Source organism: Anopheles coluzzii, chromosome 3, assembly GCF_943734685.1.
Source record: "Anopheles coluzzii chromosome 3, AcolN3, whole genome shotgun sequence".
Lineage (NCBI taxonomy): Eukaryota > Metazoa > Arthropoda > Insecta > Diptera > Culicidae > Anopheles > Anopheles coluzzii.
This window is the reverse complement of record NC_064671.1, coordinates 48992462-49017969: the sequence shown is the minus strand read 5'-3', so window position 1 is coordinate 49017969 and position 25508 is coordinate 48992462. Positions and strand designations below refer to the sequence as shown.

Below are 25508 nucleotides of genomic sequence, written 5' to 3'. Positions count from 1 at the left end.
TCGTGCAGACGTCAGCGCGTCGAGGGGCACTGTGAAGTACGGACACCCATAGACTGACTGTTGACAGTCATTCTGGCATAGCAGTGGTTTGCAGCTAGGTTGAAAAAGTTGCCGTTGAAAAGAATCTTTCACCTACCTCCGGTAGGATGATAGAGCCCCACAGTCCGCCACTATCCGATACCGGAAATCATCAGATGGAAAAGTTCAATTCCACCAGCAGCAGCAGCAGTTCAAGCTTGCAGCTTCGTATTCTCTAAGGAGTCAAGAGAAGCTTAACTCGAGAGCAACTCACAATTCTCTGTCAATCGCCGAATAATCACGATGAAGACGAATTTCCAACGACTAAGAGCCAGAGGGCATCTGACTGGGCTTGTCTAATCGGTTGACCTGTAAACCTTTCAGCATGGTATAATTGCAGGTGAACTTTCATGCATCTGATCCGGCAGACCAGCTACAGAATGCAACGGCTAGAGGTCCGGTTGAACAAAAGCAACAGTAAGAACTAGATTACGCACAAATTATCTCCAATTATGGTGGATTCTATAGCTCCAACTCTTGTGGGGAAAACTGGCATTTCTACTTCACTCGGGCCTTATTAAGAAATTTTAGTTCCAACGCAACTAGTTGATTGATGTGTCGAGTGAGTTTAGACTGTGGTTTTTGGGCATTCTAATCGTTCCTTTTGTCTACGTTTTTGGGAAAAAGGAAACAATGATAATGTTAGAAGAGTTTCTGGTAGAACCTTTTGTATGTGTTGAATGTTTTATTCTTTGTCTCTGTGTACTGATAAGCTATGTTATGAGATACGCATTGGTTGGGATAAACTTTATTTGTTGAGCATATTTTAAACTATTTTCATTCGAAAATTCATCATGCATAACTGCAATTTAATTGGTAACCCTGTTTTACTATACGCGGATGACGTTAAGATGCACTTACCTGTGCGTAGTTCTAACAACTGTCTCCGATTTTAAGGATTTCTTTCTGTTTTTAATCATTGGTTGCTCCTCCTGAAACTGTTAGGTACTTAGGTATTAAATTAGACACTAAACTTTATTTAGACAAACAATCAACGACGTTATTGCTAGGGTCAACAGGACACTTATAAAGAAGAACCAGCAAAATGTTTCATGAACCTCTCTGTTTAAAATAACTTTACTGTTGCCTTGTCTGTCCTGTGATTGGGTACGCTTCGGTTGACTGGTTTCCGGAGCAAATAACTCGAATAAAGAGGGTTAAGAGAATCCAAACAAAATTCACACTCTCTTCAATTCTATTCAATTCCAAGCTAAGACGTTAGCCGGTCTCATGGTACAGTCGTTAACTCGTACTATGTAACACCACGCTCTTCATGGGTTCAAGCAACGAATGGACCGTGTCCCCATACGTAGGACTGACTATCCTGCTAGGGGTAATCAATAAGTCACTAAAAGTTAAGTACATACTAGTGGTACAGGCAGGCTTTGACTGACAACGGCTGTTGTGCTATAAAAGAAGAAGAAGTTTTAAGTTTTTAGGTGGTTTTCTTAGAAAGATAACGATATATTACCATCTTATCGCATGTTGTCAGTTGTTAGGCATTGATACACTTGCAAACAGAAGAATAATTGCCAAAGGAATTGTCATGTGAATTGTTAACTAAACCGGATACCCGTTCAGGCCTTTAACCTGTTTGGCCTGCTAGGCCTATAACCTTTAAGTTGGTATTTTTTCAACTTTAAACTGCAATAACTTTTGATTTATTGCTTTTATTGACCTGCAATTTTCCGTAGCCTCCCAACTTTTAATTTCCGATTTTTTGGTGCATAAACTGTAATTTCAAACAGCCTGTAAGTATTTTATTTTGATTTATTCTAAACTTTACCACGCAAGTTGGCAACCAGCATACCCGGGTATTCCATACATTTCATTTGTGCTTATTTTCGAGTCAAATTCAAGCGATTTAAAATTCCAATTTGACCCTTAAATTTAACATAAAATCCTACGCGGACATGTCGACTTTTACAGGCTTTCAAGACTTAATTCATTACCACACAGCCGGATAGTCAATCCTTGCTACGGGGGGACGGTCCATTCTAAGCTTGAACCCATGACGGGCATGTTATAGAGTCGTTAGAGTTGACGACTGTACAATGGGACGGACCCTATAGAAGAGAATATATGGTCGGCATTACTTGCTTACAGCATTCAAAGATAAAAAGCATTGTTTACCTATGAAAACCGTATTTTTTTTTATCAAAACGTGTAGAATGCCCGGGCCAACTTGAGTGTGTAAATCTGGTTGCCATCTCTATGGTTATGCCCTTTAGTGTCTCGAAATATACAAATATCACTATAGGTTCTATTGCGTCTAATTTTAAGAGCACTTAGCTTATAAGACTATAGATGAGTTTGTGTATACCTTGATAGTCATAAATAAAAAAATAAATGAATAAACTTTTTAGACTTAAGTGTACGATGGACAAAAAATATGCAAAATAACTATAAAAGTTGATAATGCCATTACTGAAACATAAGAAATAATTTAAAATGAGTGGTATTCTATGCTGCTAATCGATCGACACGTTTCCCAGGGCCCCCATCACATCGATTTTCAATTCTCAAGCAGGTCAGTGATGTAATTACATATTAATTTAACGCACGTACCTGCTACCGTATTTCATGTCGTCCACTCTAAAAACACGACATTCGCACGTTTTGATAGTTGCACATCAATGGACAGTCGAATAAATTTACCTTTAATTCAAATGAGAATCACGATTTTCCAATTGAAATTTCGTTTCGCTCGTTTATCGTCCGAACCACCGCACATGGCCTTCCCTTCCCTATTGCTGCCACGTAACGTTATGCTGTTGTTGGTCTATTCCCGCGGGCCAACCACATATTGGTCATCCGTGTCCGAAGCCTAGCCAAACTTTGTGATGGTTCTGATTCTCAAACATCCCATCGTTCCGGTTGTTCGCTTCGAGAAGCGCGAAGAAACCGTGTTAGAACATGCGTTAAACGGGAATGTCTCGAAGACGCGACTGGGTCGTTGGCCAGCGAGCGAACCCCGTAGCGCGTGACGACACTTCTGTTACATGGTATTTTCCGTATTTTCTGCATGTTCAAATGAATCGATGGCGGTTGAACGTAAAAATACAGCGCACTTAACACGTGAAAGCATTCTTACCATCGGCTCATCTTTATGTTTAAGTAGATCGACCCTTCCACTATCCAGGAAATCGATTAGGTAGATGTGGAGTTTCAACTAACTAAGCTGACGATGTAGGATGAAACCCGAAAAATGCCCCATAAAATAGGTGAATTTCCAGAAGTGGTTTGATTCTGTGCAAGCAAATGCCTCGTGTCGGCTTAGTGGTGTCGACGTTACCGCATTGCATTCGAAATAATCGTTAACGATCGAGTGAATTTGTAATTCGCATCACCAAACGTGATCTGCCAACGAGAACTAGGGTGACGAATTAAAGGTTAGAAATTATAATACATTACAATCGATTGGAGATTGAGTGATTGGCGTGCGGTTAGTGCTCTTCTTGTCGGTAATGAACGTCTAATCGAACGTGGTGATTGAAAACCAGCGCATTTTGGTCGACAGAAACGGATGGTCGTCGTAGGATTATGGGATGACTCTAAGTGCTACTCGATTGAGTATGGAAATTTCTATCAATTGGTGAGAAACGATTTTGGCACAGCTCTTGCAAACGTTTCGTGAATAATGTATGCTTTGTTTATAGTGTGCTTTTCGTGTTTCAATTTGGAGAACAGGTACAATTATCTATTTAAGGATATTTAATTAGTTCATATGATACTTATTATTGAAGCAAAACCTGAATAAGAGGAACTATAGGAAATTGTAAGAGTAACCCTGCAAAAATGGTTAAAATGGAAAGGTGCTATGCTTAAAAAGAATTTTAAAACGCCTACAAAGCTGAAAAGATTTAAACGTTTTTGTTAGTTTATAAATCATAAAATCATAATGTTTAAAAATCATAAATAAATAAATTGATAGTCAATAATTAAATTAACCTATTCAGTGTTTTGTCCGAGTGAGACTCGGGCTGTGCTTTTGTTCTCCATCTCGATTCAATCGTCACGTGGGGGAGGGGGAGGGAGATAAAACAATAATAATCACACATTTTACACATCATATTTTGCGTAATGCAACGGTTTTCAGAATGGGCCAAAATTATTTTCTTTTATTAACTTTTTGCCATTATTTCATTATGGGTTTGTGCATTTTCGAAAAATTATGAGACTATCAAAGAGTTAAACTGTTGCTGTGGTTAGTAAGCAAACAAATAATCCTGATAGAGTTTTCGGAGCTGGTTTAAGGTTCAGAAAAACGAGCTATTATTAAACCCAATTAAAGGAAAAATTATTTTATTTTATCACCCGTTATGTAACATTTTTAATTCATGTGCATATATATATATATATATATATATATATATATATATATATATATATATATATATATATATATATATCATGGGATAAAGTCAAATCACACATGGAATAAAGTCAAATTATTGTGTTTATACAAAGCTGTGTAACACCGATCTAATTACTTTTAACAATTGTGATTCAGTTATACTTTAGTTATAATTCATTTTTCTTCATACCTTCAATCAAAGTACAGGTTTAAATTTTCCAATATGAACTTTTTTTTGTACAGTATGATGTAATGAGATGCTTGTGCAAGAATTATTTATTAATTTATTTTATTTCTTTTGTGAATTGAAATGAACTGAAATTAAATGCAAAATCTCGAAACATGCTGCAAATTTTTGATCCTTTCCATCATCATGATCTCATTCCTTGTCATAAAACATGGTAAGAAGCGAAGAAAATTACATACAAACCCTCAATAGAGAAGGGGAAAGATAAAATCAAGACCGTTCCATACTGTACCGTACGCGGCCGGATAAGTTAATTTAAGGACGCCATCCGAAAGGTACCCAGCCAATCTGATCGACAGCGCCAGGGCACAGGAATGGACGTGTAAATTGCTTGACATGATATCAACTTGGGGCTAATTTAATTACCGTGTTTCGGAAAATTCGCCCCGATCGACACCACCAATCGGCAATAATCGGTACCAATCAATGTGGCGCATAATGTGTTCGTCCGTGCGGAGCATAACTGGCTGTGCGTTATAATCGATGCAGCGAGGAGTGTACGGACAAAGGGGGGTATAGGGTATAGGAAAATCACATGAAAATTGAAGAGCTTTACTGATTCCGGAATGAAATGAAAAGTATAGCCTGACGGAAGTGTTGAAGCGCATTTTGTTCACCGACCCGGTAGGTGGATAGAGATGCACCGTATGAGGAGGAAATTCGATGGTCGTGGAAAGGCAGACGACAACACGGCTTTCGGGAATTTGGCGACAGCCTATTTGTACATGGACCGAAGTCATTCCGATTATTGGTGATGGTGTTTACTTTCCTATGGATTAGTGTGACGCTGTCAAAACATTATTGGTTAATTTTACCCACCACCGCTGCCGCTGTCAAGGTATCCGCGGTGAGTTTAAAATTTGTCGCTCAAATTTATCGATCAAAGTCAGGGTAGTAATATAGCTAGAAGCGACAGAGTGCAATGAAATCTAGGAAATAGCATGAGTTTGAATGGAGTGGTAGGAAAATTAAATGGATGGAAGCTCTTCCTCGTAGGTTTACAGTTGTGCATAATCCTTTTGAATAAAATGTGTCAAATGATTTGTTTTCGTTTCACGAATTCTACACAATAAAGTGGGTGGCTTTCTGGAAACGGCATTTGTTGGAAATATTAATTGCTCTGTAAATGTGTTATATATCTCTTCTTTGTTAAATTATTTATGATAAAATATGAGCAGCTTGAGCACAGGGGAAAGGAATAGCTATTTGTTTGATTTATTTGTTTATTTAAATTAATACACTTTTTATCAGTTTTAAGTTTATTTTGGATGCGCATATTGGACACAATTGAACTAATAATTCTACAAATCTAGATCAAATGGAGAAATCAGGAGAAGTGTAGGCATTTAAGGTAATACCATCAACTTTATAGCTATCCCATTTAATTTAGCGTTTGGTCAACTAAGCGGCCAATCATCAATTACTGAACATTCGTTTAGTGTCCAAATCGAGAAATAGGTCCCCATTCACTGATCGTTTCGAGCGTAGGTGTCCGTGTTTTAAATAAAACGGTCAACCTAAGTAGATCAGATTTTTAAACTCACCTTTCTCTTCGGGTGACACCCAAACGGAACTAGGAGTTGTAGTAAAATGGACAGAGAGACATACATGGGCAATCAAAAGGAAACCTAACTAAACGCCCTCAGGATATTGTTTTTCCGCAGTCAACGGTGACAGCGATGGGACGTAATGAATATGATTCTCGACGGTGCGTTTGCGTGACGCTGCGGCCAGCAGGAAAAGAAAGTCATCCGCCAAACCATCTCTGACGCATCGAGCCCATCTCAACCGCAAAAACGAAGAACAAAAAGAGTGGAAACAATGGTATGCAATCATTAACCGAATTGGGCAACGATCGTTTAGATAACGATCACTGACACTTAAATCGTCATCCAAAGGGCTTCTGTCAGGCGCCCGTGAGCTTTTGTTTTACTGTGCGCCGCTTATCAGCCTGTTTCGGGGCATCAGTAGCATCTGTGAGTATGAAGTATGGACCCTTCGAAATTATGGTACCCACGCCCGCAACTGACAAGTGCATCCTTACCCAACGGTCATTTCTAGCTGACGACTGTGGTTGCCGTTGCACATCCGCTGTAGTGTGGTGCGGCCAGGCGATGCGTAAAGTGTACCCGAAATCATTTAATAAACGAAAGCAAAACTCCCCCTTTTTTGTACATCGGGGTACAGTCGGTGGCTCTACCAATTGCCACATGGACCTGAAGGAAGTGCATGCAACGGAATGAGGAAATCGAAAACAACGAAAAACATTCAAATGGAGGCACGACGCACGTGCAAGTGTTTCGAACCATCTAACCGTGTTCACGCAGGGGACAGGAAATCGTGCTCCACGCAGGCCGCACCACTTGAACGTGGCGGTTGAACGTTACGAATGGGTTTATTTATGGGGCTGCATCTATGTGCTTGTGTCGGGCAGGAACTCAGAATTAGGGTGCGTCAGGTACAGACTTGACGGAATCATCTTCCGTAACGGATTGTAGCCGATGCTAGCCGATTGTTATGAAGGCACGTTTTAGGGGGCAAGAAAAGGTAACGAATATTCATCGACTTAGACAAAGATTGATTGGTTGTGTGCATTCCGAATGTGCACAAATTAGTGTGGAGTGTAAAAAGCAGTTGACGTAAATTAAAACAATTATTAACGATGATTTATGCTACATTTTTGAAACAAAGTACAAAGTTGACTGATTTGAAAATGGAACGCAAATGCAACTGGAAATTAATAATGTAGTTTGCACTTCAGTTTATGCATTGTTCTAATAGTGTCAACGAAGACTGAATCGCTCAATCATTCGTGCTTTACGCGCGGAATAGAGTTATTAAAATAAGATTAACAAATAATTGGCGGGTTTGATGGCAAGCGCCTTCGACGGTTCCGATTTGCGTGTTCCAGCCTGTAAAAGCGTTTGCATTAGAGTGCCCCGCAGCTTGGGTGGGTTTTTTGAAAGGTGAAACCATTCGTGTCACCGTTGTAAAGCCGGATCGGGCTGGTGATTTGGTACACAAACTGGGCTGAAGAAAAAGTTACACAAAACAACTTACGGCAAGACTACAATCCCGACGTGTCAGTTGTTTTAGAGCTTAATTATTTTTCCATTTAGCGCAAGCTCTCTCCCCACCGTTGCCAGATTATGAGAATTAATATGCTCTTCATAATGGCCATTGTGGTGTCTCGCGTAACTTGGGCGACTCGCGCGTTTTGGGCGGGTTTGCCTTCGTATGTGTTGATGGCGAAGTGGAGTGAGCAAGAAAAATTGTTCAATTTTACCATTGTTAAGTGTGGATCTGTGGATGGGGAGGGTGGAAAAACTTCTTACGTGATGAGGAAAAATGATTCATGATACAGTTAGCTGGCTTACTTAAGTTTGGCCTGTCAACTTCCTTTTTGTTTTGGTTTTGTTTGGAATCCATTTGCAGCAGTATTTGAAACCTAGTGTATCTATTTCATTGCACGAATATCAATTAATTTTCCGCGCGGTGAAAAATGGGTTAAAACTGATAAGAAAATGGGAAGCATAGGGAACGCAACACGGAGGCCACCACAGAAAGTGGTTCAAGTTTCCACTGCTTGGATTTTCCTCTGTTTCAGCCAACATTCACAGAAATCACAATCGAACCCATCAAAACGAGCTGAAATTGCCAGCAACACATCCGACGCACGCTTCATAGAAAGGAAGAAAAGAAAAAAGACATACTTCGCCAGCATTTGGGACCTAACTTTGTAATTCTATTTCCACTATATTATTATTTTTTGCGAGTTGGTGTTTTTCTTTTCCTGCAAAAGTGATTGAAAGTGTTCCCATTATGTGCACACTTTACGTTAAACGGGACGATTCTTGAATATTGATCAGGAATGTCCCAGCACAGTGTCGACGACACACCGTTCGAACCAGTGGGGTGTGGTTTTGGGGCGAGGAAGAAAACTTTATCCATTTCCTACTCCAACAAATTCTTCGGCATCCCTTAAAACCCCAAAGTGTGACTGTGCATGCAAGTTTTGCGCCCAACGGTGCCTCTACGTTCGATTTGTTTCGCCTGAAAAAAGGGGGAATCGTAGTAGTAGTCGCCGTAGTAGTAGTAGTACTAGCAGTAGGCTTCCGAATGTGGTGCATGAGGTGGGTGCTTTTGGGAAGCTGTTGCTTAACAGCGTGTTGAAAACTTGCTCCTGCTATGCAGTGAAAAGTCGATCGATAGCAATAATTGGCCTGGTGGTGATTTTTTGGGGTTGTGTGCCTTTACCACAACCACTATCGCTGCGAGAGCTGCGGTAATCCACACCACGGGTGCCCATTGATATGGGTAGGTGGGTCTGGGGAATCAGAACTTTTCCGATCCATTTCCAAGCTGATGTTGAAAAATTAGAAACAAAAAACAAGAACGCACACGATCAGCAAACGGTCGACAGAGATGTAATTGATGCTCTTGTGTGCTTTGTTTTCCAATGCCTTTCATCGGAATGGGATGAAAATGAAAAAAAATCAAACAAAATAAATGGAAACGTAAAAGGCCAATATGCGTTGTAAACGCTTTCAGCGAATGTTTGTCATGTTGCCATTTATGAGGTTGTGGTATTTCTCTGATTTTTCTTCCCCCCGTCGAGATGACCAAAGTGATCGCGCAAAGTTATCACGATCATTTGGGCAATTTTTGTTATACCCACCCCTTTTCCAGCGGGCAAACATTCCCGTAAAACTTGTTTTTATCAACATAATTACATCTTAATTAGGGAAGCACTAAAATAATCATCCACAATCATGCTTTGCTGGGCGACGCAAATGTCACACAGGGCCGTGTTTCGCGACAGAACAAGCGCCCAATCGAAAAGACGCTCTGACATTCGAATTGGGGTAGCAGATGGGGATGAGGGTAACACATACACATGAGCGTGGTATAAGGGCACTGCATAAAAGAGAGTCGTGGAAAATGATAGCACCGCCCGACAAGTTTTGTGCCCGGGCCCGGGCCAGACCGGCTGGCCGGTAAGTTTCGTGAGTAAACTTCATAAAATAGGAGCAAAACAGCTAAACCGTTATCTGGTCGAAAGTTTTCGCCAAAGTTCCAGTTCAAGTCGTTACCACCGAGAAGGACAAGCTCCCGTCATCAGTGTCCGTGATCATGACGGGGAGGGGGATGGCTTTGGGCGATTGCATGCCGAAGGCACATGAGCAATACGCGCGCGAAAGTGGGAATCCTGCCGGTACTTCGGCAATGGGTTTTGCTTGTGCCCTGTGCTCTGGGACTCATGGATGACCGGCGTGTGCGGACCAATCAACGGACACAAAAAAGGCAGTGGAAGAAGCCAACTTCCCCAAAAGCAGTTGGATGCAGTTTTTCTATCACTTGCACCGCGTCTGCTTTCCGGAGTCGCAACGGTGGAGTCCGGTCTTTAGAGTCGCATAATTTGGCTTTCAATTTTTCGTGAAGACGAAACCTCGAACGTCTCGGAGCGTTCGAGAGGAAAATGACGGGCAAAAAGTTCTTGACTTTCAATCGTCTTATTACGGAAGCACTTTAGTCCGTAGCTTTTTAGTTTCAGTTATGACGAATTGAGTTCATTTCACTGTTGATGCAGCACGGTTGATGATGTGCTCAATCGAAAGATGGCATGTTTTTGGCGTTAGAAAGACGGCTATCTTGAGGATGCTTTGCATTGTGAATGCACGTTTCGAGTTTGTGCCACAGTTTGGCAAGCACGTTTCGTATGCCTTTTGGAGCAGTGGCATGTGCGTGGCGTAAAAATCGGTGGCTGGGTAATTGATTTTGTTAAAGAATTAAAGCGCGTCTCAGATGGATCTGCCCCTTACCGTGCCGTCGTATCGGTGGCATGAGCTTTATTAGGGATGTGGTCTCTCCGTTTTCGGCTCAAGATGGTTCTTTTCACCATAAACTTTATCCATATTGGGACGGGTGCACGAGCCAACCACGTACGTGGATACGCGTTGTGATAGTGTTCATCAAGAAAAGAGTCAGACGTAACGTAGCCATGTTGAGCGAGCAAAATTGAGATTTGACTAATTAAATAAAATTTAAAACACAGCCAAGCAAATCTTCATGCCTAGAGGGATGCTTGAAGCCTGGGGATCAAACTTGAAAACTACACTTTTTAGCGCAGCTGAAATCCAAGTTGAAGTTGAAAGCCAAGAGTAATCCTACTTTTTTTCTATTTACTTATAAGTTTTGCGTTAAAAAATACTGTAATTATTAGTAACATATTCACTGTACAATACAATTAAACGAAAAACGAACAAATATTTAAAAATAAAATGTCATTCGAAGTGTTGCATAGTGGATTGCTTTGAAACAAACAATTTCATAGATTCTTTTATGTCATCAAACCATGGTATTTTTCACGATAAAAAATGTTGTGTGATAATAGTCTTCATATAAATTATAATTTGTTATAATTATAGTTAAAAATAATTACATTTATTGAAAACAAAATGTGAGAGTCGGTCATACTTCAATGAAATGACGATTTCTACATTCATTTGCTGTTTTACATATGTTCTAACTTAAAAAATAAATAATTAACCAGCTTACTTCTGCCTTATTGTTACCCTCACTCGAGCTGGAGTTGAACCCCGTTCAGCCATGTAGTCGTCGACACGTCTTACTGTTAATCATTAGCCTTTTATTACATGAAATCATTGGAATATATAAAATATTTTCAAAGCACATTTCTGTAATTCTTTTCAGCTAATTGTTGGGTCTTCTTCATTATTGTCATTCGATAACTTCGATAACTTTCCAAATAATATAGCCTAAAAGTTTTTATAATTTGTACTTTATCAATTATTCTCTCAAAAATATGACTTTTCAGAAGCTACATAAATAATTCTTAAAGGTTCCTAAAACATTATGCTTTTAATAAGACTTGTGAATAAAAAAGCTCAATAGGAGACAATTATTTTGCCGGTAGCCTTAGTACGTGGCTTTTCTTGGTGACTTCACCGAATTAACCCATGTTAGGAACGCTCGTTTTGTTAATCGACTTGAGGAAATGAGCTTTATTGAGAGCTCTAGAACATAATTTATTATCTGCCTGAACGAACGACTGCCCCATATAAGCGGTTCGATTTTACAATGACACGGCCACGGTTCGGTCGGATTTATCTGATCCACGGTCCGGAAAAAGAAATTAAACGTACAAATGTACGCCGTTTCCAAAAATCATCTCTCGTAGCGACAGTCCCGGAGGGGGGCTGGAGTGATTCGAACAAAAGATTTTATGGTCGAGGCAATGGTGCTAGTGGTAATTTGTCGGAAACCGATCATCTCCGCGGAACTCCGCGAGCCCAGGTCCAGCTCGCAAGCAAATTGAAGGGTGGAGAGAAGCACGCGCGCAGTCAAACTAAGGGCCCCGTGTCGGAATGGGCGATAATGAGCTCGGCAAAAGAGGTGAAACACATCTCCCGGAGCGTTTCCGTCCATGTTCCCCCGGTTCGCTCTAGCTCATCCACCGTTGCGATCATGCTCATCATCGCGTTTTGGCACATCATCATCATCATCGGTGTGCTGATGGTGGAGGGTACTCGTAGCAGAAGGAGAAAAGAAGTCTTAGAACGATTTCCAGAAGCCACTTTACCACCCGCGCATCCTCAGCGCTACGCGGGGCTTTCTCCGCAATCGTGTGGCTGTTTTATTTTGGAAACCTCAAGACCAAACTTAAACTCCGGCATGTATCCCTCTCTGTCTGCCGCATATTCGCTCGATCTGTTCCTCCCGTTGGAGGCAGATCGCAAAGATGCTGGACCACTGAACTTGGCAACAGCGCGCAAAGGGAGAGCTCGATAAATATTCATTTATGTAAAAATTTAAAAGCCCGACTCCAAGAACTGGCAGCCATCTTGATCAGCTAGGCAGTTGGCGCACGATCGCGGACGTTCCGCTCACCTGGCGCGCTTCCCCTACCTGATGCTTACGGTGAAGGTGTGTGCGTAAGTACTACGGTCGCTCGCTGCTGCGATGGTGTTGATGAAAGACTTGTGTGTAGCTTTTATGCTGCGGGGCCCTGCTTGGACCGTTTCTTACTCGCTCACTCGTACGCAACACAAGAAGCTTGTTGATCATTTGTGAGCTTTTCATTTTCTATCTTTCGTGTTTTTGTCTCGCTACCTTTTGTCTTCCGTCAATCCGTCTCCTTCGCGTCACGGTGTCTTTGGAAGTGTCTTATTATTTACCCCGCCCGGCCGTCGGTTCTGCCGCTTCCCTTTCCTTTGTCCATTTGTCTTCATTTTATGTTTTTAAAGCAAATACGGGCTTGGCTGCATTGCGGTGCTATTTTCCCGTCTTTGCCCTTCCCGTCCCGGTGATCGTACTACTTCTGCGCGTTTTTCGTTGAAGCATTATACAAAAAAGCAACCGGTTTTAACAACGTTTGTTGTCGTTTCTTGTTTTGCGTTCTTGGGCCTTTCTTTTTGCGCCAATGGTCCAACGCAGTGTGTTCGGTTAAGTTGGGTGCGGGAGGTTGAATACACAAGAGCGGCAATAAATTGCATGTTAGAGCGATTCTCTCTGGCATTTATTTGTGTATGTTTTATAGATACAGAACTATCGTGCGATTATTTTTTTGGCAAACTTACAATCTCCGAAAGCATATTCTGACATATTGAAATAAATTTATATATTTTATATAAATTTTATCTTTTCTTCAATTACTAAATGAAATGTACATAATATCATAATTTACATTATAGCGAAGCTCAGGTGAAGCATGAACATGCTTAGGTTATTTAAAATAATGAAATGAAATACTTGTTACTATTTTCATCTGATAGCATGATTAATAAAATGTTTCGAAAACATTTGAATGTTGGTTTCTATCCCACTTTTAGTTAATGACTTTTTCAATTATCTATTTTATCTAATAATACTCGCAAAGCACGGATCCAGGGTTCACTGTAAAGATACAGTCGTTGCCGCTAAATTTTGACTCTAACTCACCTATTTTTGTCTCGAAGGCACCAATTTTTGACAGCGTTTCACGATTTTTGCCTCGAAGGCATCAATTTTTGACAGTGCGCATCAATTTTTGCCTCGAAGGCATCAATTTTTGACTGTGAGTCAATCGCTTTATTTACAAAATTTTACGTAAGTTCTGAAGCTGTGTGTTCTGAAATGGTTGAAAATAAGTTAAGCAGTGAATAATTTTATTGATAGAATTTAAAATAAAATAATTGTTTTGCCAATTTAGAAGATTTAATGGAGTGAAAAATATTGGCATGTATTTTCAGCTGTAAATTAGCTTTAGAATTTCTAAAATTTCATCATTTTTTCTCAAGAAATAATCAATTTACACAGTTTTTGTATTTTTAATGAGATGTGGAATGATAATTGTTAAAATTCTGCTTAAATACCTTGTAAAATTGTCATGATTCCTACAAGAGTCAAAAATTGATGACTTACAGACAAAAATAGGTGCGTTAGAGTCAAAAATTGATGCGCACTGTCAAAAATTGATGCCTTAGAGGCAAAAATTGATGCGCACTGTCAAAAATTGATGCCTTAGAGCCAAAATTAGGTGGCAACGACTGTATTAAAACTTTGGCGGTAAAATGTATTAATCCAAAAACAGTTTGAACTTTTATTTTTTCATGAATGCTCTAATCATACTAAACAAGGATGGTCAAACTATTGTCGTACATGGTCGAGGAATAGTTTTTTTTTCCTCCTTAAACCACAACCATGTTCACCGCGACCGGGTTATCGTCCCAAATGAAGCCATTTATTTAACGCCTCGTTCACGCTTTCCCTTCGATCGCCAGAAAAGGGACGCGGAGCATATCGGCCACTTTCTTCGATACAACCGGCCATAATCTTCGGTTGATCACGTCCATATGAGTAATGAAGGAATGGGATAGGGTTCCATTTCTACCTGTTCCTAGCAATCTGGACCGGCTGTTTATCTACACGCTTGCCATCCGCTGCTGTAGCATCAGCCTGCCAGCGCATCCTCCAATTCCCCAAATGGTGCGCCTTTTCATTAATCCCATCCCTTTGCCGAAGCGATTAGCGACGATATTCGAATAAATTTTGTACGATTTCAGAGGAAATTCAATATTGGGCAGCCAGTATCATAATTTACAGCTATTTTTATCGGTAGAATTAATATGTCCGTCCCATCACCGCATCCGTCCCATTCGGAACCCTGCACCGCGTATCGTCGCCGCCATTGGACTAAGGGCAACTTCGGCGCATCGTTAATCATAGAACCTACAAACAAAACAATGCCAACGAGAGGAGGAAAAAACAACATCGCGCGCAGAGCAGAGTCGTTATGTTGCGTGCGAGCGATACTTCCGATCGGGACCGGATCCCGTGGTGCGTATGGGCGGCTTCAAAACGATGTCAGCCTATGAAAATGATACTTTTTCTACGACCTACGGGAAACCTCGATAGCCATGCGCTGCGTGGCCTGAGTAGGCTGGAGCGTAAAATGACAGCGTACGACCTCCAATTTGTCTTGCAGCAGGAGCGTTGTGTCAGATAGCCAAAAAAAAAAAACAGAATAGGAGCACAAGTGTCGAAAGACACCGAAAGAAAAACAACTATCGCTAGAATAAACGAAGCGCGATGGTAAGTTTATCAGCTGGTGTTAATGTTGCTCCCATTTACGGCTGGGGACGTTGTTTTACCGCATATCTCTTAAACAGCGTTCTCACTTGATGCGTCGAGTAGAACATTTTAAAAGCGACGAGAAGCTGTCGTACTATCGATAATTAGCTTATCAACTATTTAATTTGGAGTGGAGCGATACAGATCCTTCAACAGCTTGTCAAAGTTGTTAAAGAGACCCAGCGTTTGGATTGAAAGTTTCTCTTCCTCAGTACAGTTATTTTATATTGCATAATTTTCATGTTTTGACCTTTCAAACGTATTGTACCGGATTCTGTATGAATCCCTAGACATGGTTACGTGTCGAGCTTAAAGGTATATGAAATAAATTTATTTAATCTGTGAAAATCGTTTTAATGAAAACGCTGTTCATAATTGCAGCACAAAACAAAAAGCAGAGCATTATTAAAAAGAAAACTTGTTATTTTACTATTGATTATGCTGCTGCTAGTTTTATTAGGTAGATAAATGCATTAATTATACATTCTAATGTAAAGCATCTTCTGGTATTTTGTCACTAAAAGATCTCATTATCTCGTAAAAAATGCATGATAGAACAATTTTTATTCTTTTTTTGTAATTCTTGATTGCAAGCAAGCAATCTTCATTAAAACATGATGTTTGTTGGTAATATGGCATTGCTTTGCTTAAAAAAAGCAATCCAAATTAAAGACTAAAAATGAACTAAAGATAAGAATAAAAATGAAGCATAAAATATAGTTGAAACACTGTTGAAGAGAAAACAAAAACATCAATTTGAGTTATGTACGATCATACAGGAATCGAAACATGTTCGGCCTTGTAGGAAATTGTCTATCTATTGAGGATATTAGCACAAGTCGATAGTCTTCAGAACGACAAAGAACAATGAAGTAGTTTTACTATTTTTTAACGTACTAGTTTTTTAAGTAGAGCATTTGTCAGTTGTCTCGTTCAATTTAAAATCAATGCCATCTGAACAAACTACAAACATGAGAACTCATAAGATCTGCATTTCTCTGCATATGAAGAAAGCTTATGCTGGGTATGTTGAAATTCTCTTCACATCAAGAAAGCTTACGATGCGTACACAGCTAGGTCCTAGTTTCCGCTCGGTTGCACTTCCGTCGCACAGAATGTACCGGTGCAATCAATGAACAAGGTTGATTAATGCTGTTTGTCAGCGTATAAGCCAGAAGCCAAACAGAAGGAGTTGTTGCTGATGCGGCAATTTACATCGTGCAAAGTTAAAGAATGTTACACCAGCGCGTAATCTGCATCATCATTTGCGCATCAGTCAAGCGCAGCCGGCAGGTTAATGTCGTAAGGCTAGGTTCGCCGGGCCACTGCACACTTACCGCTACCTGAACCTGTACCGAGACTTGTCTTAATTTCATGCTAATAGCATGTGCGATGAACATTCTAATTACGGTGCGCCGATGTGGACGCATTCGAGCAAGGGTGTATTGTGCAAAGAAAGTCGTGGAAATTGGGTTGGCAGGAAGAATGGCTGGGTGTTCGAATCGGCAAGCAACCCAAGAAACCTTCCCGACATCCGCAGTGGGGTAACACGATGTAGTAGACCCGTGCGGCCGACCGGATGAAATAGTGAAGACTGCAACGAAGAAGAACGGACTACCGCAAACGGGTTCTTTACTTTCCCGTGCGTGAGTAAGTGCAGCAGGACTAACCTGGTGCTGGTCAGAAAACCGTAATCAGTCCGATCGTTCCCTAAAAGTGCTCTGCGCACTCGGTCTAACTTCGCCAATCCGTTCATATGACTATTCTTTGCTGTTGAAATCTTTACGGTGTTACCTTTTGCTGTACGCAGCTTTCTTCTCGATCGAGTAAAACCGGGTGCTTCGCAAACGGGGGAAAAGAAACTTCTGGCAGTCCTCACACACACATCGCGATGACGGAATGGGGTCCAAGGAAGGAACGTACGAAGGGGATGTCACACATGCACTTGGAACTGAGCTTTCGAGGGTAAAAGATGCATGGTATGAGGGCAGATGGGATGGGGAGAGGACCAGCCACTAATGGTAGTGTTCGTGGACAGGAAGGTGATTGCATTTTCCCGTTCATTGCTCTCGCGGTCATTCGTGTTGTTGGCACATGCACACATGCACACTTTCGATCGATCACTGTGGGTTGGCGTTGGTGTATGCATACGCATCTGCAGAACAGGATTTTATGCCGTCTGCCGTTTCGAGTTTTGCAACCCCGGGGAGCGTTCAAGTAAAAATCCCGTTTTGCCAGTGATCTTGTGCTACTTTAGCTCCTTTAGGGGCAGCGTATGTTTAACCATTTTGCGTTGAGCTGGCTTAAGTCCGGTTGTTTATGAATATAAAAAATGACAATATTTAATTTTTTTCTGTGTCTTTTTGTATCAATCAATCTATTTTATGGATTACTGTTGGATTGGCAATGCTTTCACAATCTATTGATTCTTATAATTAATATTACTAATAGAGTGCTATGTACAAGATAAAAACGTTTGACATTTCGTCTACTACAGTTGATTAAGTTCGAATAAACACTCCATTCATGCTTTAAATCTTGTTTTTTTTTATTGGAAAAAATTGTTTTGTTATTTGGTTTTACTAATTTTAACATCCGTTGTTTAAAACCCATAAAAGTTTTCGTGGGCATTTCAAGCATGCACAAAGTTTCATTAACTTTTCCGTTCTTTAAGCACCAACAAATCACAGATTAATGTAATTGCAATCAAATATGCGCGTAGCAAAATTCAACTTCTAGTCAACGGTAGTGGTTCTTTGAACATACTTTTTCTAACTACGCATAGCAGCTATTCATAAAACAGTCGTTTTGAATGATCGTCGTTCATCCAGCGGAAGAAAATCGTTGATCCTATGCGACTCCGACAATAGGGAAAGCACAATTTCAGTTTTGTTTAAATGTCAATAGTATCGTCCACATTACTTTAGCTCACTTGCAAAATACACCGCAGTTAGAATGTTTTCAGCTCTGAAAACAATACCTTTTCTTCGTTTTATCAACCCCGATTCCTTTCAGATCAAATATGCTAGATTTGGATGAATTTGACCGTTCTGTAGCGTCGCTAGTGTAGTAGTGTGTGTAAAAGGTGTTCCAACCATGGCTGCTGCAGCATATGCTGCACCTTTGCCTGATCGCTGCACACCTTAAAGGTGCGCGTTCTCTCGTCCGTTGTGTGTGTGAGAGAGAGAAAGAGAGCTAGGTAGATAAATCGCAGGGATCGTGCAGAGCACCGGTTGCGCTGTTGCCGCATTTACAGGCCCGGTGCATTGGTGTGAGTTTAATCTCCCCTTCATATCGAGCACACCGTCGCGAACGTGTGAGCAGTGGTGGCCGCGCTGCGCATTGCGCCTGCTGTCTCGGTTGCTCTAACGCACGCAGTACGACAGTGCGCGAGTGTTTGTGAGCAAATCAACGGCAAGCGACTTACGCGACGGCAGATGCGTTGGGCCTGCTGGAACGCGCGTGTTGTTTGAAAGAGTGGGTTTCGGAGGAACGACGTCGTCCGTGTGTCGCTGCTGTCGAAGCGGTTTTGCCATAGCCGTGTGTGTTACCCTAGCAACCTGGGTTCGAGGTGTGCGCAGAGAAGGAAAAGAAATTCTAGTGAATCGCAACGATCTCCTCCGGTGTTTGTAGGATCTGGCCAATATTTTCAATAGTAAAAACGGATCCGAATCCAACGGAGGTCGGACCGTGATCGTGGCCTCTGACAAAATTCCGTTATCACGGAGCGTGAGTGTTAAAATGTGTGCCGTGTGGTTTTTGTGCGTCGGCTGAACAGAGTGAAACAATTTAGATTACTTTTCGGGTTACTGGAGCAATGAAAACAACGCGAATCAATGTGTAGCAAAAGGCAAAAAGTGAGTGCGCAAGATTGAAACAAAAAGATCACAATCAGCAATCTTTGTATCGGTAGCGGGAAAGGAAAGAAATGTGTATGCTAATTGGTCGAGGCACGGTTATTTAATTATCTGCACCGGTGGTAATTAATCAGTGGAAAACACAACAAACTGCACGCAGCCGCCGCAGCCGCCACCGCCGGCTCCTCACTCGGGCATTTTCGATCAAGCACCGGATGAGCAACAACCGCCAGCAGAAGAAGAAAGCAGATACAAAGCAAAAGTGATCCAATCTTCAGCGGGCAGTGAGTGAGTATTTCACCAGTGTGAGAGCGAGAAGTCTCAAAGCAAGCACGAATTGATGCAAAATAGCAACAGCTAGAATGAAATAGCAACAGCAAATTCAAGGCTCCGATAGTATCACGACGGTGTTAGCTACCGAAAAGAAGTCGTGGTTGGGGTTGTGTAAAATTAACTCACGGAGCGGCAGTGCCTACATTGATAGTGTTTGCAAACCTGTGCTTTAACGTGTGATGATCAAGATCGTTCGTTTTTTACCATCAGCATAAACAAAACATGTTCTCAATCTAACGAGATACGCGTTTTGTGTGAAGCGAAACACCTGAGGCAAGGAAAAGTAGCAGGAAGAAACAAAGTGTTGTTTGTTCAATTGAAAAGTAAAATTGCGTGTGATCCTGCGTAGTGATCGATTCATTCAATGCGGCAGTGTGTGAGGTAACGGTGGTTGTTGCTGTATTTGTTGTTGTTGTTGTTATTTTGGCAATTCGTGTTTAAAGTGTTCCATTACTGCTGCCGGCAGCTCTGCAAAACAACACAGGTGGGGTTGGTTCTCAAATTTCATCGTTTGGCGCAGTGTGATGGTGATTGTGTGGTGATGATGATGAGGTTGTGCAACGACACTACTCTTGGGTGTGATCGTGTTGCTTAGAGTGGCACTTGCGCGAGACAAAATTTCCCGCATTTTGAACGGTGTGTGTTAATCATGACGATATAAATTCCGCCCGGCCATTAAAACAGCTTGCGAGTTTGCAGTGCGGCAGTGTGACACGAGTTGCTGACTCAGGAACAAAAAAAGTTCATCGAAGATCCCGATATCCAGTTGAGCTTGCAATCGAACTCCGTTGCGCATCGACGCGGTTCGAGTTTCGCGTCGACTTTTCGAAATGACTACGAGGATGGCTTTAACAGGCACCAAACCAACGATAAGTGTTGTCTGCCGAACGCTTGCAGGTATGTAAACACATGTTAAACTTTTTCAGGTTCACCATCAACCCAGAATCAGCCTAAAGACAAACATCCATTGAATTTATAAACGACAAAAAATGTGGAATATCCGAGAACAGACGAATATAAATTTTTATCCGAGAATTATTTCTACATCCCTCAAAGGTCCGGTGTAAACATGGTTTCGAAAGGGAGCAAGCTAGATGGCCGGGCTGTCGTGCCCGCAACAATGCCGCCATGGTCACGAGTTTTAACGGTCGTCGAAAGAAAACGGCATTTGAACGGGGGATTAAATGTGTACCGAATGAAAAAAAAACACGATCCCCTCCAACAGCTGATTTCACCAAACGGTTAATGTTATATGCTCGAGTCGAAAAATGTACCTTTTACGCACACTAGCCAACGCGAACAAGCACACACTGGCATGAGGCGAAGTTTAGTAGCCTTTGTTTCGCTACCACGTGCCTTGCTTTCCGTGACTGTTAGGGGTAGTGGGGTGTATGATCCAGCCAAGATCTTGAAGTGATCGCGTTATTCCATTTCTTGCAACTGTTTCAACCCCACTCCTTTCATTCCCCCCGACGGAACACGAAACGATCGGCTTTTGGAGGCTTGTGCTTTGGCAGAAATACAAAATGACAAAGCGGGTGAATAATATGGCGTTGCGCACCACACTCAGCCGGGTGACGGTTGGCTCGCATTTGTTTGGGTGCTTTTTATGTTTTCGCTTTTAAATCGACTGGTGTGATGGGGGATGGGGTGGTGGCGTTGGGATGTGGGTTGCGGCATGCAAACCTGCTCACGTAGCGAAACTTGTTGAGCCTAGTTAGGGTGGCCGAGAGTGGCAGTGGCTATTTTTATTGTGCCTTTAAGTGCCTTTCAGTTGGCGTTAAGTTAAAGGTAACTACTCGCAACCGGGTATGTGTACTTTGGGGTAAAGTTTGTTACGTTGGCTTAAGTGCAATTATTGCTTCCGAACGGATCCCCATTATGGAAGCCTAATTTTGCTTAATGCCTAATGAGTCTAGTTTATTATGACGAAATCCTTTTTGCAATCAACGAAATAAACACACACACAGCAAAGGGGATATTCCACTGCTTGAACCATTTTTTTGATAGATGGCGATGAGCAAAAGGCCCATCTACTCAACTGTAATGTGAGGTAAATGGCAGTTAAACATTCGAATTGAGCAACTTTTCATTTTGACTTAAAAGGGATATGACCCCACCATGGACCATGGACCAAGCTTAACTCCAATGTGAGGTATCCAAACACTACAGGCATCTGTAGAATAAGGCGTATAAGATCGGATGACTAAATGCCTGCGAACTGACCATATGCATGAAAGAAAAGAAGTATTGAGGTGTATAAAAATGCATGAGCACGAAAAACGAAAAACGAAAATGAGTAGAAAAAATCGCACTGCTGGCTGACCACAAAACCTAGATAAAAATCGTCGACTCAAGCAAAACTGTAAAACGGTGGAGGACACCACTGCTGGGGTGGGTAACAGAAAGGGTTGTCCCGTTGGTGGTTGGTATGTTGCTATCAACGGCATTGGAGCAACAGAGAGCGGTTGTTTCTTCTGTTGCAACAAACTCCTCGGGGGCCCTTATAAATATTAAACCCACAACCGTGTGTTCGCTCCACCCTTTTGCTGCGTTGGATAAATCTTGCTGGAAAAGTTAAAAAAAATGTCTGCCGTGTGCCCGCCAGTTATCAAGGCATTATTTAATGCTTGCTGCGCGCGGGATCAGATGATTTTTGTGGCTAGAAAACATTAAACGATCGCTCACCGGTGTAGTAGTACACCAGTTTGACGAGGATGGTTCATCAAAGCGTAAATTGTAAACGAGTTGCCAACCCACGGAAATCCGTTGGTTCCCCCACCTCGTAGTTTGGCTTTCAGCTGAAGGGGTCTGGTCGATAAAGCCGGTGCACTCGGCGGAGCGCCACGTTTCAAAATTCCCCAAAGGGGGAAATTGTCAATAACTTATAAATAAATGTATACCGAATGATTAGCAACAGACATGTTTATGTAAGGCGCACTCTGCTGTTGTCGGTTGGATAGAAATCTTCGTGGCATGTGCGACATCTGCGGGTTTCGTTTCGCGCAGGTGGATAGCTGCAATCTTGTTCGTTTACCTGATGGAAGAAATGTTTCATGTGCAGCATCACCACCACCAACAAGGTTTGTGAGGGTCGTAATATGTGGGACCTTGGGAAACATCGTTTGGTTCGTATAGTGAAAGTGTATGTTACCTTGACAGTAGTGCGTGTACAATGCAAGGTGCAACTTGAGGCAGTAGCTCAAGGACGGCAAACATTTGCAGGCCAATAAGCCAGTTTTGGGCAGGCCATTTGTCGTCTAGTACCTGCCGAAAACCGAAAATTCGTTACCAACCTGGGGCAAATGTTTTCAGCGTAAATTTGTTAAGCTGTCTATTTATGATGGTAGTAACATGCGAGACTGTGACTGTGTAACGCTATCGTTTCTGCCACAAAATAAATCCCCGCATTAATCGGCTTAAAGCTATGAAAATTTACATAACGCTACGCCGTTCAGCCAATGAACTTCTAATTGTTGTGCTGTGTTTTAAAGCTTTTTGTTTTTAAAGCTGTGTGTTTTAAAGCTTTTGATCTCGATGGAATCGTGTTTATGTGGCGTTGATCATAAACGATCGTGCCATCCTGTAAAGCGTAGAATGGAACTATACCTCCTATATGTAGCTGCTGTGGCAACAGAGGATTGAGGATCGTTAAAGCTCCAAAATATTGTTAAGCGATTAGTATGATAATTTTGGCTAGTCCCCCGCCATGTTTGATCATAGAAAAAAGTGACTGCTCAGGGTTAAATTGCAGAAGAATGAGTAGGCAGGCGAGATGGAACTTGATCTTCAACCGCTGTGGCGGGGCGGACCGGTTTGAGAGGCATGATTCTATCGAAGCAGTACATTAATTTTACGCATTCCTTGTGTCGCTGAACCGGTTTGATCAGCTTACCACAGCTCGTCTACACGCACACTGAACGGCCATTGAGGCGTACTCTAATGAGCATATGCCCGGGGGAGGGGACGCCTAAGCATGCGAATGGAGAATAATGGAAAAGATCGATGGTGCGGGTTGTGGTAGTATCAGAGATGTGAAGGAGGTTGTTTTTACATTTAGCAACCCTTTATGATAAATACGTTTCTTATGTTTCCTTTTGCCATCACTGATCGGTCGGTTGATCGATTTGTTCACGCAATTTTACCTTCAAACCGCGCATCTTAAACATCAAATACGTGATATTTCACACATTTAGTAAGAATAAGAAGGTAAAGGTAAATGTGAAAACATTCCCATAATTTCGACCTGTATAGTGTAAACGATGCCCTTTACGATGTCAATAGTGGCACTTGAGACGCTTTAGGATACAGTGCCACAATCGGTAAATCGTACAAAAATAAACTGATCAGTTTTCTGTCATTGCGTTGTTGAGTTCTTGGCGGTTGTGGGTTCTTGGAATAAATAAGGATGTATTTAGACTACCAGAAGAATAAAAAACTATACCATTTCATACTTAAGACAGTTCACTTCGCTGTTGGCCTGTTGTGGGTTTGTCCGGTGTTTCGCATGAACCACTGTACGTGGCAGAAGCAGCCACATATGGACAGAAATAGGCGAATGTTTCCTTCAAACTATCCATTGAAATGTTTAGAATGACGTACGATTTCTATGCAATCATGCTTGTTGATGATAGTTTTGTGCGCTGTGCCTGCCAAATCGATGAGGTTTGAACACGCTGGCAAAAGAAGAAGAAAAAAAAAATGCCACTGGGAACAATAAAAAAAGCTTTTTTTTAAAGAAATACCTGTATAACGCTTGTTGCTAGTGAACCGCTCAAAGGTACGATACCAGAGGGATGGGTATGAGTTTTTTGTTCCTTCAAGCATGGGTATGCTAGCAAGAAATTCGATACTCGAGAAACAACGCTTACCGTCCCTCTCCGATTAACCTTTTGTTCCACCTCTCTCCGGGGGAGGTCAAAAGAGCTCATCACACAATAGCGCACGTCTTCGTAAGCAGCGCAGAGTTCATAAATTTGAGTTCGCTTCCTTTGCTCTTTGTTGCATCTCGGTGTCCTCTCTCTCGAGAGCAATTAAATTGGCATGCATGCACACGGCTTCGACTCGCTGGTGGTAATAGGAAGGTCGTGTGAAGTTTCGTTCTTCATTTAATTAAATTAAAAGTAAAGGATGTGTAATGGAGAGGCTAAGGATCGCCTGAAACATGAAACACACTGCACAGAGCGAGAGTGCAGATGATGGTTTTTTTTTCTGAAGCGTATTTTTCACATTTTGACAAAAGCAATTCAAAGATTGCTTTTGCGAGACTCTCAATTCATGTCATAAAAAGTGCACCTTTCCGTTTGCACAGATTTTCACATGAAGTACAGGAATGCAGGTAGTGTGATTTATGAGACTGCTGTTACTGCAGCTCCCCAGTTTTACGATGACAGCAGGTTAGCACGGAATGAAATGAAACAAAATGTTTGTAATTAAATTTTAAAGTATCCTTTGTTGCTGTAGCTGTGTAATCGTGCCGAAAGGCAGAAACACTGGCCGCAGAATCTCCGTCGGACGAACTGCTCGCTCTGAATAGCTTCGACGTAATTGATGTTGCATGGCTGCTGCTTCGAGGTTCACTCTCTCAGATTCGAGATTGGAAAATTAAACGTTTTGGTCTTTGGTTGCCAAAGCGCAGCAAGCGAAGAAATTGCTAAGCGCATCCGGTGTCTGCAGCAAGTGCGCGGCGCGGTGAGTTTTCCTCTTACACAGGCTGATGTTCTTCCCAGGCATCATTGCTCTGTATCGGAATTGGACTGATTCGAAACATGCACCTTCTCTGAAACGGTTCCGTTGGTGCTGCTACTATCGCTACAGTGCACGAACATGAAACACAAGCATACAACAACTGTTGTGTTTGATTCTGGAGGGATTTGTGTGCATGTTTTTTTCATTCCGTTCTCTTCCCACCGCACACACACACGCACAGAAACATAACGATTAAAGGCTATCGAAAAACACACCACAAGGCTCAGGATTCAGGACCGGAAAAGGTGCAAAAATG

The 25508-nt window shown here is 41.7% G+C and overlaps 1 protein-coding gene across 1 annotated transcript in view; it reads left to right on the top strand.

Annotated features, from left to right (window-relative positions):
* The first annotated feature begins 18743 nt into the window (after positions 1 to 18743).
* The window catches only part of LOC120955051 (hemicentin-1-like), a 64799-nt gene continuing 58034 nt past the window's right edge, over positions 18744 to 25508 (top strand). The window contains exon 1 of the mRNA XM_040375524.2: positions 18744 to 20401. Within this exon, the coding sequence (XP_040231458.2) occupies positions 20335 to 20401 (67 nt within the window). The 5' untranslated portion in view covers positions 18744 to 20334. The remainder of the gene's footprint in view (positions 20402 to 25508) is intronic.